Source organism: Pleurodeles waltl, chromosome 9 (assembly GCF_031143425.1).
Source record: "Pleurodeles waltl isolate 20211129_DDA chromosome 9, aPleWal1.hap1.20221129, whole genome shotgun sequence".
In the NCBI taxonomy this organism is placed as follows: Eukaryota; Metazoa; Chordata; class Amphibia; order Caudata; family Salamandridae; genus Pleurodeles; species Pleurodeles waltl.
In genome coordinates, this window is record NC_090448.1 from 1107942380 (window position 1) to 1107959484 (window position 17105).

The following is a 17105-nucleotide window of genomic DNA, read 5'->3' on the forward strand; positions in this document are numbered from 1 at the left end:
CAGAAGTGCATGTGGAGAGGGCAATTTGTGAACTGCTTACTTGAACTGAATTCTAAAAGGAACAGCTTTAGAAAAGTGTGTGGCGTGCGCAGGTAACTTCCATTTGAGGGGGGGGGGAGGGGGGGCAGGCTAATCATTCCCAGTTTTGAAGCAAAAATGTACTGGTTAAAGGGATCCATTGAACATTTTTGGGCGAAGAGAGCATGGGTTTTGTAAAGGGGTCTCCTGGCACCAAACCAGATCTGTAAAGAATGAACTTCCAATTTAGTGGCCAGTTAAACCGTACGTTGCAACTAAATGTAGCTCGCAGCACTCAGACGTGGGCAGATTTGGGACAAATTGTAAAATTACAAGGAGTTTGTTCCCCCAAAAAAGGGCTGCAGTTGCAGCAATGCATAATCTAGGTATTATGTACATAAATGTAGGATGTAGTGAAGAGATTAATTTAGGATGAATGAAAACATGCCTTTGGGATAATTAGTAAGTTATCTGGTACAGACCTTTATCTACCATCCAAGTTAACGAGCAACATTCGTACAAAAATCTACATCAGCGAGCAGTGAAAGAGTAATTAGAAAAAAACAACTGTCGAGCGTTCTTGAAAAACATGGGGTTTATTGATTTAAACTGCAAACAGTCGTAACAAAAAGCTTTTTCTTAAACTCACACAAAGGAAAAATGTAGTGAACAGTAACAGGGAAAAAAAATTACATTCATGTTTGCTTCTTATGGCGCCAGTCACGTTCACCTCTACAGGGAAATTCCAAACTTGGAAAAAAATGGAACGTAAAGACAGGATACTGCGGTTTGGAATGTCTTCAAAATTAGGCACTTTCAGTCCATCAAGGCTTTTTTCCCTAAAGAAGCTATACAAAAAAAACCTAATGTCTCGTGCACTGTTATACAGCACAGCTTACATACATTCTACAGCCCTGTGGTAAGCGGCCTAGGGCCAAACAACAGGGAGGAAAAATATATATTTTTATATATAAGGCAGTAACCACATTAACTCAATTTGCAGTCCAACACAATGGCGGCAGGATAGGGTGAGGGGGGACGACAAAATAAACCTAAAAATAAATAAATCCAACACGGTTTACGCATTTTTTTAAATTAATTTTCATTGTTTTTTTTAAAATAAAATAACCAAAAGTGTAGTTACAAAAAAGTCATTGTAGTATAATATATTAAACTGTGGGGAGGAGGGGAGGAAAAAAAAAAACAAAAACAAAAAAAAAAAAAAGACACTTCACAATCTTAAGATTAATATGGAAGATCATAATTTAAACATAAAAGAATATATTCTATGGATTCATCAATCCCGATAAATATGAACACAATTACAAAAAAAAGCATATGTTCGGCAATAAATACGTTTTGATAAGTTAAATAAGCTTTTTTATATTGTTGTGCAGTGACAAGCAAAATTTGTTCTCCAATTTTTGTTTTTGAAAGTTATACAAAATTAAAAACCCAGAAAAAAAAAAAAAAAAAAAAGTTGGCGTGAGTGCTCTAAAGATTGGCCTAAAAGTATTCTAGAGCATACCATTAAAGCTGTCTTTCTAATGGAACTTGTTTACATTTTTCACATGGAATGAACCGCCCGCCCATCCACCCGTCCCCTCCCACCTTTTTTTCATAATGAGATCACATGTCTACATGGGCATCTTTGTAGCACCAAAAGTCTTGAGTCTTTACTCCATTCTGGCTGTCTCCCTTCCTCCCCCCCCACCCCACATTCATCATTTAGTCCACACTTAAGTCAACAATTCAAAATCCATCCACAGCTTTGATTTCTCTCTTGCAGACCAGGCAAGACATGTCCAAAAGTCAGGGAGTTGAAGATTAAGTGGAGGGGGAGCGGGATGTCCACATACCACCACCATTAGACTTGGCAGAAACATTGCCTAAAAGAGGGAGAGGAAGTGGCAAGAGACACAGTATCATCATGGCCAGTGGAGGGCGCTGCTGTTCAGGCACTTCCTCGCACTCTTATGCTTAAGTGCACGCTGGCGTCCTCTAGCTGGAGAGGTAAAATTGTCCCAGCAAGACAGTCTCATAAAGGCACTAATTGTTTTTTTTTTCTTCTGTAAACCATTTTTGTTGCTGGTGTTGACATATTTTGGCACTTGCGTTTCAGGCCTCAGGCAGGTGGACCAATCTCAGCTTCTAACCCCCCAGACTAACATCAGTTCAGCCTAACATTGTAAAAGGAAAAAAGGCGGGAAGAGTAACAGGGGGGCAGTTTTAGTCGTCAGAGATGGAGAGTCTGCTGAAGATGGGAAGGCGCCTGTTGGAATCGAGGGTGGGCGAGTCGGAGCCGCTGTTGCTGCTGGCGCTGCTCAGGTATCCTTCCTGGTCGGACAGGGAGTCCTGGGGGCTGGGGGGAGAGTCGAACATCTGGGGGGACTGCGACATGGGCCGGAAGAGGAAGGAGGTCGGGGAGCCGGGCGCGTTGGAGGAGCCCAGGGGCAGCTGCATGCCCATGCTGGGGGCGAAGAGGCTGGCCAGCTCCTGGCTGGAGAAGGTGAAGGGGTTGCTGGCGCAGCTGGGGGAGTGCAGCAGGTCTTCGCTGCTCAGGGCCGGCGGCGGGGTGATGGAGGTGGGGCTGTCCAGCAGCCCGTTGGCGGTGGGGAAGCCGGCGAAGCTGAAGCTGTGCTGCAGCCGGGGCCGGTCCAGCTTGGAGTTGGAGATGGAGAAGGGCATCTGGTCGCGGCCCGACACCTGGCGCCGCTCCTCGGCGTTGTGGATGAAGTGGCACCTGGGCCCGTAGGGGCAGAAGCCGATGGTGTGGAAGGTGCGGCACAGCTCCGTCTTGTACTTGGGGTGGCGGGTCAGGCTGCGCAGCTCGTGGATGCCGTGGGCGAACTGGCACTTGTCGCCGTACTTGCAGGCGCCGTTCTCCTCGAAGGGCCGGCACAGCTCCGTCTTGTAGCGGCTGGAGTTGACCTGGCCCCCGGGCTTCTGCAGCAGCCGCTCGCCGTTCTCCGAGAAGGAGCGGTCGCGGAACTTGTTCTCCTTGTTGCCCAGGGCGGTGGAGCAGGGATCCATCTTCAGGCTGTTGAGGAACTGGTTCTGGTTGAACTTGGGCAGCGTGACCGAGTGCCTCCTCGGGAAGCCCACCATGGCCGGCGTCCCCACAGCCTTCCTGTCCAGCAGAGAGACGTTGTTGTTCGTGGGGTTCAGGATGTTGTTGTTATAGTTGATCATTTTATTGCTCTGCAGGAGAGGGGAGAGAAAAAAAAAGTACACAAGAGTAAGAAACAACTCGAGCCAGCAACACCCAACACACCTCAGACCATGCACAAACCAAATGGTACCTAAAATCAAGATGCCACTTAAATCAAACCAGCGCATCACATCAAGGTGGGAACCACTCATAAGCAAAGATGCTTCTACACTGTATTAACGTCAGCAGTCTGCTGGTGCAGCACACAAGTGAGCTCCATTATCCTTTAAGGAAAGGTTTAGGGAAGTGAACCGAGATTGGACAGTTTAAGGGGGTCACAGTTGGGATGATAGTTACCCTATTCAAGTCATTGAAGGAATTGTTGATTTGGAGGATCACATTACTTGTACAGTAGGGACCTGGTTTATAAATCACAGAACGAAAACGTCCATTTTTCCACGACAATATAGAGAAAAATCACAGATAAAATTGTTTCCACAAGATCTACTTGTCAGGGTGGAGATCTGGCGACATTTAATAAGCTTCTATTAACACTCCGTTAACAGCACTATCATTTCTAGCTTTGTCTAATGTATTCATTTGACATTTTGTTTATCTTTATAAAAACTGTTTCCAGACCGAGAAAAGCCCGGCGACATACAATGAAAAACTATACAGAAAATTTTAAAATGTTAGGACTGTTTTGCTGAAATGTACTCAATATAACATTCAACCCCCAATTTGACACATCTTCTGTCAGAACCCCCCCCCCCCTCCCATAGGTCATTTCGAATTTCCACCTAACCAAAGAGTGAATGGTTGAGGAGTTTTTTGCACGACTGTGTTCACATTGTAGTCTGGCCATGCATGTAAACAAAATCACAATCGATCCTAATTAAACACAACCCCAAGCTCCCCAGCCCTTAATCGTGAAAATAGATTGTTCCTCGATATTTAGATCAATGGCACTGCCAAACCCCACCTCACTCCATTCAAAAAGAGAGAAACGACTCCTTGTGCAAGCAACCCAGCAGCCAGGACGAAAGAAAGGCCAAATAAAGTTACCGAGATAAGTCAGACTGCTACTAGAACAAAGGGCCTGCGAGTGATCGAGCAGGAAGCAGTGCTGGGGGTGGGGGAGGGGTTGTGTGAGCGAGAGAGACACACACACACACATTAGCTGTCACTGCAAGCTAACAGAGTGGTGCAGTGTACATGCCACCACATAAAAACTGGAACTTAAAAAAAAAAAAAAAAAACTCTAAATGGTCACCAGTCTCCTAGAGCAACAGCAGAATATACATTGTAAACCACGTTTAGCAGCAGTGTGCTTAAGAAAACTAGCCTTTAGATTTCTGAATAGCCTGTGTTTATTTCTACCAACATTTGAAGAAAAAAAAAAATGAGTAAAAACAAAAAACACGAACTCTAAAAAGACTGGATCCATCTATCAAGAATGCGTTCCAGTCGTCAGCATGAACCGAGACTGTCGCCGTTCTTAATGGAAAGTGTCACTTCCTGGGGCCAGTTAGCAGTCCCTGTGACATTTCACACTAAACTCCACAAAATGCAATGGTGCCTGGGGTAAGAGTGCTTGCACACGGGTACAATATAGTTATGTCACGGATATGGCAAAGTGCACTTTTTCAGAGAAGGTCCACCTTTCTGTACATTACCGTGGATTCTTATACAATCTTTACTGTTTAAAGTTAACAGGCCCCTCTCCAAAGACATCCTAAAAAACACAACTTGCTAATACCTTTAGATATAGTACACTTTGCGCTTTTGTGGAAACTGCACTCTACATAAACACAAAAAAAAACACACACCTAAATGAACACTCGGCCAAGTTTAGAGTAAAATATGCTGAGTGGAAAAAAACAGCGACATTTAGCTGTAAAAACGAGTTCGCAAAGTTTGCGAACAGACAAGAAGCTGCTGGTAAAATGAACCACTAAACTTCTTCCCGTATATCAGAAGTTCCCAATCACCCACCAAAGCTGCACAAACTTGAGGCCTGTCCAAAGATTCAGTAGCAAAAGTAATAGCAACAGTGCTCCTGTACAACAACACACTCAGCATCCCCGTACAAGATTAAAAAAGTTATATCAGAAATTTAAACATTTGCTAACAACTTCAATGAAACAGTGTTATGCAGAGACATAACTCTTGCACACTTTATCACCTTGACCGGGCCTGTCGTTCAAAAAACGAAATTACAAACCAGTGATAAATAGCCTACAAGTTCCAGGTAAAATGTTACTAACATTAGATCAACGATACCATTATCACCAAAGAAGGTGAAACGGATGAAAAAAAAACAGCGTGAAAAGCTGTAAAACGCCTTTTTTCTCCCACCCCAAACACTTTCTCGAAGACATAGCAGGTATTGAGGGGGGCGACTGTGTTCTCTTTGAAAGATTTAACACCCCACGTGATAATTTAGGTGCTAGTGATTAACACAATTAAAGTTTAAAAAACTATATTAAACATTGAAAAGAAGGCCCCATCCATCCTATGTACGACAGACCGTTTATCTCTACATCTTCGAGATACTTTTAAATATTTTGTGTATAACAAAAAAAAAAATCAACCTCCTGCACCTTCATGGGTTAAGAATACCAAATCGTTAACAGTGCTTAGAAACGGCAGAAATGCGACATTAGTTGTATATAAACACTTATCATGCAACAGACTTGTCATGGACTGAACCGTCGACGCACCAGACATCAAAAACAGAACGTTAAATCCACCAGTCCAGTTTAAAATAAAACAAAAGTCCTAAGTTTGGGGATCAAAGTGCATTGAAAGTTTTGTTTACCTTGCATAAAACTTCGCTGAGGTCGAAGATAGTGGGCGACATCAAGGCCGTGGACATGTCTGCGTTGGTTTTTAGTCTCGAAACAATAACTTAAAAAATACAATATATATATATATAAAAATAAGAAAATCACAGTGTTGGGGAGCGGAGGGATGACGGGCACAGGCTCCAGCCTCCCCTTTTCCTCCGGTGCTTTATTTTTTGTAAATTCCTCCCCCTCGCTCCGGCGATTGCCTGGGACTCTTAGCAAAGCTCCGTGCTTAAATGCCAACTTATAAAGTTTCGAGTCTTGGCGTTGGGCGGGGCTTTAACTCATTCAAATGAGGAAGGAGGCAGAGGGTGGGAGAGAAAAAAAAGTGATTGACACCAGAGGGCTGAATCACCCACCGCACTCAGAAAAAAAAAAAAAAACACACACACGCCTGCATTTAAAAAAAACAAAAATTAGCAATTGGCACGACTGTTTTTAACTTTGAAAACTTTTTTTCCCCTTCCTCCTAAAGAAGTTGCGTCCACATTGTGAAAGGGTTGCAAATACAAGTTGTGGATTTTTAATTTATTCCACCCACTGTCTTGGGGAGAAGGCGGGAACTTTTTTTTGCTGCTCGGAAAAAAAAAAAAAAAAGGAAGAGAGTTCTGCTTTTGCTGTGCCCTTTAATTCACATTTGCTTTCCTCACAGACCTTGCCAGGTCTCTCTTTCTCTTGTCCCATCGTATATCGTTGTTCTATTTTTACTCTTATTTTCTCAGTTTTTGGACATGGTTTTCTCGACCGCCATTTGACTGCATTACTACGGCTAATTTATTTTTCTATCTACAGAAAGCACAAAAGTCATCAAATTACTGAAACTGGACGTTTCTTTCAGCGTTTTTGGTTATTTTTTCCTTTGGAAGTTGTTTTTAAGTGTGAGTTCCGGCAGAAGAGGATGTGCCGAATGCGAATTTATTTCGAGTTTTAAGCCCACTTCTCAAGGCTTCTTAATTTTCCTTTTCCTCATTTGTTTTATACTGAAGTTTACTAACAATAAGTTTCACCGTGCTTTAACTTTTTTTCAATGAGCTAGGTTTCCTGGTTGAACGGGCAGGGAGATTCGAGAAATCTTACTCTGTTCTTTTCACGGAAATATCCGCAACTTTTTTTAATTTTTTTGCAGCAGTTAGGTAAAACGCATGCACGATTTCCTTGAGGTCGACCAGCTGGACCCTTTCAAGTCGACACCCCGTCTTTTAATGGAAGTTTGGTAAATTCGTAGGAATCCCCACGCTTTAGCGTCTCGGTTTATGGGGTCAGAGGGCGTGGAAGCTTAACAACTAAAGTGTGGACTTCGGTGGGTCTGCAGTTAATGTTCTCAACTGGGTTTGCGCGCTTTGCGCCTTTAAGGTGTTCTCGCGTGTTCGGTTTTTTGTCGTGGGGACCCGTGGCTCGGCTGCGATCCCAAGAAGCAGATGTCCCCTTGCACGACTGTTTGCAGTCTTTCAACCCAACCCCCTTTCCGGGAAGGAGGGCTTGTTTATTGTTTTTAATTCCTTTGAGGGGGTGTACACTTGTAGAGCTGGTCCCCCCTTTTCCTGTTTGCAGTAAAGGCCAAGTATATCTCCTCCTCTAAACGTTCTAAATTATTTTCACACCTTGTTGCAACCACAGACTGGTTGCCGCACCCTCCCCCCACCCCCTTATTTTTCTTTATGAAAAGAAACCTTAACTTTGTGTGCTTCACAACTTTTTTTGCGCTCTCACACTGCTTCCTCCCAAGTCTGCAGCAGATGTCTTTACTTTTTTTTCTGGAAACCTATTAAGATTTTTTTTTCTTATTTTCCTGCTCTCTCGCCCGCCCCTCCCTCTTCGTCTCTTTTTTTGGCGGGATTTGCAGCTAGGGAAACGCCTCCCTGAACACATGGAGTGGAAACGTGCCAGTGAGTCTGTTTGGTTTAAATACATATCCCCCGGATCGCCCTAATTTGCATCAGAAAGTAACAAGTGTGGGAGGAGAGGGGGAGTTTAAGCCCTCTCCTCTATATATAGGGAGGGAAGAGGGAAGAGATGGGGAATGCCATTGCCGCTGCATTATTTCTCGTTCCCACTCGCTTTTGGCTACATTTCTGGGGGGGAAAAAAGTTATATATTTCCTCCTAGGTACTCAAACGAAAATACTAGAGTTCTCTCTCTCCGTCCCGGCACGTTTCCGTGGGCGGCTTCTCTTTAATACTTAGGGGAGGGCGGCCTGAAGTTGTTTTGTAAAGAAAAAACACCAGAGCGATGCAAGCTGAGTGTTACCGGAAAAAAGAGCCCCCTCGTGACACACTTACGTGCAAACGTATATACTTGGGCTTTCGCTTTTAGTTCATAAACATAAAAAATACGAGTTTGTTTTTCCTGTTTGCAGGCACTACAGGGAGGGGGGGGTACTGCAGCACAGGCATGGCGTCTGCACAACAGAAGCACTGTTAACACAACTTTGCACGGAAGCCGTGGGGCACACCCGCGCCTAGATATCGTACTGCCAGGGAACACTAGTTCACTGATTTTAAAGTCGCACACAAACATCGTAGTTCAAACGATTGCACGGCAGAAAAACGCCAACCCCCAATCCGCGGCAGGAATCGGGCTCACTAAAATCTGAAATCTCACGACATACACTGCGGTTATCAGTCTTTGCAAGACACTTCGCTGGCCGGCCTCCTGCCCCTGAGGTGACCTTCGCTTTACAGCGCCTTCAATGCGCTGCGGGTGTTGCAGCCTGGTGGTGGGTTGTGGCTGCAGAGCCGGCTTCCAGGAGCTGTGTGCAGAAACGTGTCGGGCGCAGCACTGGTTTGGGTACTAAATGGCTATCGACCGGACTTCATTGTTCGGCCCCTGCCGCCGGATTTTCATGTCGTGAGGTCTATGCTCTGTGGTTTAGCCCCTCCCCCTCTTAAATCCCCTGGGGTGCCTAGAAACATGCGCTCGATGAAATAAGAGGGAGTGGGGAGCGGCGGGGTACGTGTCGGACCCAATAGAGTTTGCAAAAGTAATGTGTCCTCTGAAAGCGGCATTAAGGTTGCACACCCTAAATGTGTGTCGTCTTTCCAGCAGGACCTTTTGAAGGGGAGGCACATATGCCGTCGTTCAATTTAATTCTGTATTGTGCGGATTAAGGGACATAGGCTCGTACTCAACGCCACCCTTTGGGGTTATTGACTCCCTGTTGTGACCATCTGGAAAATTATGGATTTATTTCCCGCCGGTAGGTTGATGACCTATTAGGGCACGGGCTCAGGGATTTGCACTCTGTAGTAATCCGCACGATGTTTATTGACTTCATCTGGCAGTGCCCTATGTAAACACATGTAGCCATCTCTCGTGTGCAACCTTTTGGCGCCCAAGACTGTTTTTAGTAGGTTTATTGTAAACGGGAAATTTGCACAGAACACAAATTAAGGAGTGGAGACCCATGTTTCTATGGTTTAAGCGGCACCACCTGTGAGCACTACTAGGTACGCGTGAAACTCCTTCCGGATAGATAATGGTAACTGCAAAACTATATGCCCCATGATGCGGTTCTCTGCGGGCTAAAACGTCTCTTGTGGTTTCATATATATGCTTCGAGACCTAGCGCACTGGGGCCACTCGGAATCTATGCACGTGGGCGCGTGCTCGCCGATAATGCTCGCTGCTGCGGTTTCCTCTTCTGTGCCTAGAAGCCTTGTTAATAAGGCATCTGGAGAGTTATGCACACGCGAGGTGTGGGACAATGCAGACAGGTGGGCAGATCGAAGACAAAGGTGCCCCCCCCCCCCACCAAATAACTAATACCAAAGGCTATGGATATTTCGAAACACTTTTCTGAAGTAATGCACTAAGAATGAAGGGCCTGGCTAGCAAAACGTAAGCATTTTTACGAACAAGAAGGGGTTGGCCCTGGACAGTCAGATTGGTGGCAATCTGATCCGGCCTCCCCCGACCCAATGGCAGTTTGACCCGCCCCTCTTTTCGCGGAAAGCGTCCTCCCAAGAAGTACGGACTAGAGCCCCTTCACAACAACACACACCACAGTTCACTTGGGAGTACAGCAGCCGAGCACGTGAAAAGGCCCAGCTTACTCCAGTGGGCCGCCATGTGCTTCTGTGCGCCTCTGCTGTTAATGCAGCGCTCTAGTGACCCCAGCGAACTTCCCGTGCTGTCCACAACGCACCTCATGCGGTAATCCGGTCTCCCAGTGCACAGCATCATACTGTGCATTATCACCCCCGGAGCATCGCAGCCAGCCGAGGCCTATGAGACAAGCCATGCACTGGTGAGAGTGAAGCCAAACCCGTTCTGCACTATGCTGCTTGGCCAGTACGGGTTGGAGCAATTCTTTTTGTCCAAGTCCATCACCTATACCCATTGTGCACCAGCGCATAACACGAGGACAGCGCCGTTACCAACTGCGTCCATGACAAGAGCCCCAGAGTGTGTCAGAAGAGAGAGTGCATCTGAAGGTGATGTTAGTGATTCGTAGCTCCACAGCAGCAGTTTTTTTTTTTTATTAAACCTATCATGCAGTGGCCCAGTAAACACGACTCTTGTGCGAACTGGGCCTCGCTTTCACCAGTAATAAAAACAGATGACTCATCAAGGAATTAGCCTACCAGTCCATTTTTTCCTTCTACAAACTTCTGTGAGCTAAATTGGGCCCTCTAAGGCAGATTATTTTCTTACAGAAGTCACAGAATTGGCCTTCGCGTATTGATGACATGGCCTTATCTGCCAGGATTGTGTGAATTACTACCAGGGGCCACTAGGCCATACACGGGAAACTCCCAAGGCACTAGAGCTTTTTATTGCTCAGCAGTCCCCAGCGATGCCCAAGAGCGCCCAACTGATGCCCAGTTTTCTACTGGGTTACGCTTTTCCGTTAGGATATCCAGATGGCTCTATGTTACCAGGACACAACTTTTCTGCTCCCAGACTGCTTCTACAGATGTTGATGCAATTGGCTCACTTAAAATAACCAAGACTACAACTCCCAAAATGCACTGCTACGTAGAAAAAGTATAGGAACGTTAAAGCAGTGTCCCAATGACACGGAACCATCTTGTACTATTGTGCGCTGCGAGGAGGCAGTAGATGCGAAGTCACGGCACTGGATTCACTAGACTGGGACACGTAGCATTTAAGAATTGCACGTCGATAGGCAAGCAGGAGATCCAGTGCTGGTTTTAAAGTTTACATTCTGGTACACGCCCTTGTGACTTCTTGAGTAAACAGTGCCCTAAGCTATCGCACCCAACCACGTGGTGGACTCTTACGTTTCACAAGTCCACGGTTTAGTAGCCCATCCAGGCCAGATTTTAACCCAGCATTCTGAGACTTGTAGTGTTTTGTACCACTCTAGAGCAACGAACGCATAAAAAATATGGACTGCGTGCGCTACTCACACATATGTCTGCTGATCTTAGAACTCTGCCCTGCCCCAGTTTACCGAACACCGCCCCTCACTGTAGGGGGCCCGTTTAAGTTCATCGCAGCCGATAAGTATCATGCCAGTGACCGGCCCGGGCTGCTTTGCAGCGAGGGTCTATCCTCGGCTTTACCCCAAGCCTCAAATCAAGTTTATGTGTTTACTGTAACAGAACACACGCCGCGCAGCTGGCAACCTGGGAGCGCCTCACCCATCACAGTGGCAAGTGCCAGCCTGTAGCGGGCATGCCTGACGCGCGCGTCCCCCAACCTGCGGTACAGAAGGTTCTCGAAGGCTTAGCATGTTGCAGCTACCAGGGACGGGTGCCCTTGGTGCAGAACCAGCCCGACCACCCCATGCATGCCCAAGTGCCCTCCACACGCAGGAGGCAGCCGGAGTTTACCCAGGGCCCTGCCTGCAAAGGATGCTCTGGCTACGGAGGGGCACGCGGGATCTTATCGGGTGCACGAGCCCCGGGTCCTGCTGTGGGGTGTGGGTGTATTGAAGGTATGCCCGCTTCCTGCCCCCTCCGCTGCCCCGGGCCTGCACGCCCGCTCTTCCCGGGCCACCTCGCCTCTATAATTAACCCTCTTTTAATTATCAGCTCGGACGCATCACTCCAGGGACTTTCCAAGAGTTGCCGGAGCATGGCCCGGCCTGTTTAACCCGTGCAGCGCCGCAGGCGGGGCCGAGCCGCGCGCAGGGCGGACCCGGGCAAGCGGCGGCGTGCAGAGGGCCCGCACGAGCCCGGGCCGGCGCTCCACCACAATCCTTACCCTGCCCTCCTCCGAGCCAGGAACTTCCTCTTGCTTCGCCCCCGTACTCCCGGACCAGCACTCGCCTTTCAACCCCCTTCGCCCTTCTTTTCCAACCCCGTTTACTAACGTGTCCCCTCCCTTCCTCCTCCAGATCATACAAACCTCGACGACTCTCTCCCTCTCAAGCCCGGCACAGCTTCTGAGCTTGTCTTACCTGTTTAACCGAGCTCCAAATGCTAGATTCCACCCCAGCCCTTCGCGCCTCCTGACAGCCATTTTAAGGAATTACGGGGTAGATACAACTATCTAGGACGCCTAATTACAAATTTAGCCTTCAGAGTTGTTTTATAAATTACATAAACATTGAAGACAGACTGCCATGTAGTCCATGCATCATGCATGCAGAAGAAGAAAGACTATAATTGTTATATATCTTCGTTGCAATTAATCTAGAACACCATGTCGGATGTGTTTCCGCTCTTTTAGTACGAGCTATATATTTTATAGGCATAGAAAGTTCTTGAAACTTTTTTTCTGGTAGTAGTTTCTGTTTACATTTCTGTGCTTACCAAGTTGTATTGCCGAGACAGGACCTTTGGAAGTTTCCAATGTGTGATGTTGGCAACCTGGATACATGTGTTGAAGAAATATGGCAGCTTTAGCAGCCGTTGCCTCTAAATTAGGGTGGCCAGATTTTGTAAACAAAAAACCGGGAAGGTCCACGAACACAGAAGTAGGACTACAATTTTTTATTGATTGAGGTGCACAGAAAGACTTGACAGTGCTGTCCAACATAGGACAGACAGACAATATGGCACTATAGTGAATTAAATGAAACGTTTATTCACAGTATTAGCTGTGTTAAATAAAGTGCTTTCATATAAGCTAATGATCATTTTTTCAACAAAATACTTTAAAAAAACTTGCCTCTCTCCGTACTGAGTCTACCCTCTCGTTTGAAGACGTGCTGAGACATTTTGGTGATAGAATGTGGAGAGATGCACAATGATCCATAAAATATGTTTGCCTTTCCTACAATATGGGTGGAAAATAAAACGTAGGGGACCTCTTTTTCAAAGGTGACTTAGTATTTATTTAAGATGTGACAATTTTATTACAAGACTGGAGGCTCCTATTATGCTTTCTTTTCTTGCTTTAATTTAAATAGCAGCCAAGATATTAAAATGTAAACTACATTTCCCATGAACCCATATAAGAAAAAGGCATAAACGAAGTCACAAAGGAACAACCAGTAGGGAGAGCCCATGTGCGATAACTGTCTTAACTTCAAGCAACAAGTCCTCTTTTCTTGCTGCTTGTTGTCAAGATAAGTTTCTATGTTTCATGTGCATGCTTTAATAATTATTTATTGATTGTGTTAACGTTTTGTATGTATGTGTTTATAATCTTTAATTAATAAACATGCTGTCCGTTAGACGCACAAGCGCTTCAACCCTTCCGTTACTTCTGAAGCGAACGCTCTTCTCGAGCGTTCGCCTCTCTGCGCTCACCGTCTTCTGAGGAGATGTGCCTCACCGGAGCTCCCTCACGCTTGCCGCTTCGTCCTTTGTGTTGAAGACGAGTCTCTCAGCACGTCTTCCACCCGGTTTTGTCTGGTTCTTGGCCCTTCCCTCCCACCGGGCAGAGTTCTGCTTCGTTCATTCCGCCTATTCTCGGCCTTTTTCGTGGGTTTATGGGAGTGTCTTTCTCTGGAACACTCCCCTTGCCCAGTCTCTTTTTTTCCTTAACACCTTAACAGCCTTCTCCTGAATAATTTTTTACACAACTTTTTATTTTATTTTACACATATTTATATATAATTAATTTTATTTAACTATATAATTAGTTATATTGGGGTTATATTTGTGAGTATTCCGGCATATATAACTATTTTTTTTTTTTTTAAATGTCAAAGGACTGCTCTGAGGCAGTTAATAATGATGAAGCTCAAGAATTTCGTCCGAATTTGAACGCTTTTATCCAGGACTCTGTCCAAGAAGCTGTTTCATTTTCATGTTGCAGGTGTCAACAAAAATTAGAAATCTCTTTTGACAAATTTGCTTCCCAAAATTCTAATATTTCTGATTTAAATAAAGGGAAGAAACGTACCTTTCTAAGGGTCAATCTTTCCCATTGACTACAAGTTCTTCCTGAAATTCCGGTCCCTCCTCCGGCAAGGAGGATAATATGGTGGACAAGGGTCCCTCACACCTGAATGTTACCCGGTTGAGGGATACCGATGATGATATGGAGTTGATGATGTAGATGAGGATAATGACAAGGATTCTGACAATCCCTGGCAAGGGCCTCTGGAGAAAAGGTGCAAAAGTTCTCTATCGGATTTGGATAACTCATCCAATAATGCAAGTTTTACTGTTCTGGATTGTATGGGGGAACCAATGTTGATCCTACCTTAATACATCACCCAAATTCTTCAGAATGGTTCCCGTCTGACCATGTGGCTGAATATGTTTCTCTCCACTTGAGATATTCATTGGATAAAACCACTAGAAAAAAATTATGTTCCAAATGCCCCTGTCCCTCTCTTCCTCACATCACTTCCACTCCTACTATTGTTCCTAATATGGTCCTATTTTTCTCTAAGTATGGCAGGACCCTAAAAAAAGGGAGGATAGGGCCTAGTCAGTTTGTCAAGACAGGCTTCTGCTTTTAGTAGGTCCTCTGACTAGAATCCTAGATTTAGCAGAGGAGGCTAGGCTGGAAGGCTCACAAATAGATCTAGAAGTCCTATCAAACTGGGCTTAAAGGGTGATCTGCATTTTGGGCAATGCGAACAAGGCCATTATTCTAGAAAGACGTAAAAGTCTTTTTTTAAAGATGGACCCTAAGTTGGGCAACTTGGCTACCAGGGAAGAAGGGCAACAAGCCAGTGGACTTCTTTTTGGAGACTCATTTATTAAAGAGCTGAGCAAGTATGTAACTACTTTCGCCACTGTGGACAAAGCTCAGTTCTCCCTGAAAAAGATCTTCAGCTCCAGAGTTTTTGGCAGGGCCGTTATGCCTCCGGTGTTGGCAACTACCTCAGAAGCTCCTCTTCCTTCTTACATGAGTAAAAACCCCAGTTCTACCCTCAAAGGGGGAGAGAATTCAGGAGCAGAGGTTTCCGTCAAAAAGGAGGCCAAATCTCAGGTAAGAAATTTCAGTTCTGTCCCTCTTCCTGTAGAAGGGCGTTTGGCACACTTTTTTCAAAGTTGGTACCAAATTACCGCAGTCCCATGGGTTCTTCAGACGGTTTAGGGGTATTGCATAGACCTTTACCAAACCCCTCGACAAACTCACCCTCAATCTCCTTTAAAGTTTTCCCGGGAACAAACCCACTTAATCAATCTGGAGATTCTTTCTTTGATCTCAAAGAATGTGATAGAGAAAGCACTCTTTCATTTATCAGGATTTCTCAGTACCATTTTTGTAGTGTAAAAGAAACACAAAAAATTTCGGCCAGTAATCAATCTAAAAATGTTCAACAACTATGTGTCTTTAATAAAATCTAGAATTTTCTTTACTAAATCTAGGAAAATCAGAATTTTTCACATAGTAAATGAAAATAGGGCTGGGTTTTCATTAAATACCCTCTCTCTTCTCTCACTTATAATAAAGTTAATGGGAGAGCTCACGAGCTTGGGTATTATCTTTGATACTTAGCTCCTCTTTACATTCTGCTGTGCTGCTTTAGTAAGACACTGCAGCACCGCAGGGGAGTCTTTAAAATAAATCATTTTGTGATAGTATTAGTTTACAATTTTGTCATTTTGGTACCAGTGTTACAGCAACTACAGCAGTAAACAACAGAAAGTCAACTTTTCCAAAAGGGCCTTCCACTGCCCAGCCACGTGTCATTGTTTTTTTAGTAACGTCTGACATATTTGAGCTAGAAGCATTTTTTTTGTTAAAATCTGTAGATTATGCAGCAGATGATTACGTGGCAAATTCAGCAAATCGATAATTACGCGAAAAACACAGCAGTCACACAATAATAACTCCAGTGGCCCTGGCTTAAGGCAAAGGCTTGTTGCTCCGTAAAGCAAAGTTCAGTTGGTTACCCAAACCTCCACACTCACCACCCTGCTAGTATAATCCCAGCAACTGTATCTGATATACCTACTCACAGAGTGGCCTGCAGCATCATAGTACAAGTAGGGTAAGAAAAAAAATGTGAGCAAGCATTAGTTATAATGACTTTCCTGCTCGAGGATGACCTACTTGTGGATACCTTGGAGTAGGAATGGGAGGTTGGGGGTCAGGTGAGAGGGGAGCCTTGCCCCCAGCCTTTTTGGGTGAGTGGTCCAGTCTAAGAACCACAAATGACCTACTGGCCTAGGGGTAAGGGATGAAGTTTAAATGGTTAAGTGGTAGGGGGTGTAGGAAGGAATCCCTCCTTAGGGTAAGTAGGTGGCACTGCGATTACTTTAGGTAATCGGGCAGAGTTAGTTGCATACTTTATTGTAGTTAGGGTTGATGGGTCAGGGATGTGTGGAAAGCTTAACATGGTGACACTAGTGCCTAGGGTTAGTTGTTAAATTGTCCCTGATCAGCAGGCGGTAAGTGTAGTGCACAAGTATAGCGATGGATTGAAGACCACAATGAGATTGGTTACGATACTGGGGGAGGCGTGGGTCAGCAGGAGGGTGGGGTTGCGAGTTTTCAGAGTCAAGTTAGTCAAGAAACAGGTTGTTTGAGTGGTTCATGACAGAATTTTACAAGGGAGAGTTCATTGGGTGTTGCTTCATAATGTTTAAGGATGGTCTATATATAGGTGTGTGTGGTTTTTTATATATATATATATATATATATATATATATATATATATATATATATATGTTATTGTTTACATTTTTTTTTTTTTCCTGAATGCAGCGCATATGTCGGCCAGCTCTAGATCACCGGGTGCACATGTAGAAGTTTGCACCCGAGCA

At 45.0% G+C, this 17105-nt stretch overlaps 1 protein-coding gene across 2 annotated transcripts; it reads right to left on the minus strand.

The window, feature by feature from the left end:
- Positions 1–595: 595 nt before the first annotated feature.
- On the minus strand, positions 596–12484 carry ZFP36L1 (ZFP36 ring finger protein like 1). Of its 2 annotated transcripts, none has more exons than XM_069208836.1 (2): positions 12386–12484; positions 596–3219 (listed from the first exon to the last, which is right to left on the minus strand). In XM_069208836.1, exon 2 carries the CDS (start codon positions 3208–3210, stop codon positions 2248–2250), a length of 963 nt encoding a protein of 320 aa, XP_069064937.1. In that variant the 5' UTR covers positions 3211–3219; positions 12386–12484; the 3' UTR covers positions 596–2247. The 2 variants fall into 2 exon arrangements, with proteins under 2 accessions (XP_069064937.1, XP_069064936.1); XM_069208835.1 differs by lacking the exon at positions 12386–12484 and adding an exon at positions 5991–6252.
- Positions 12485–17105: the final 4621 nt, after the last annotated feature.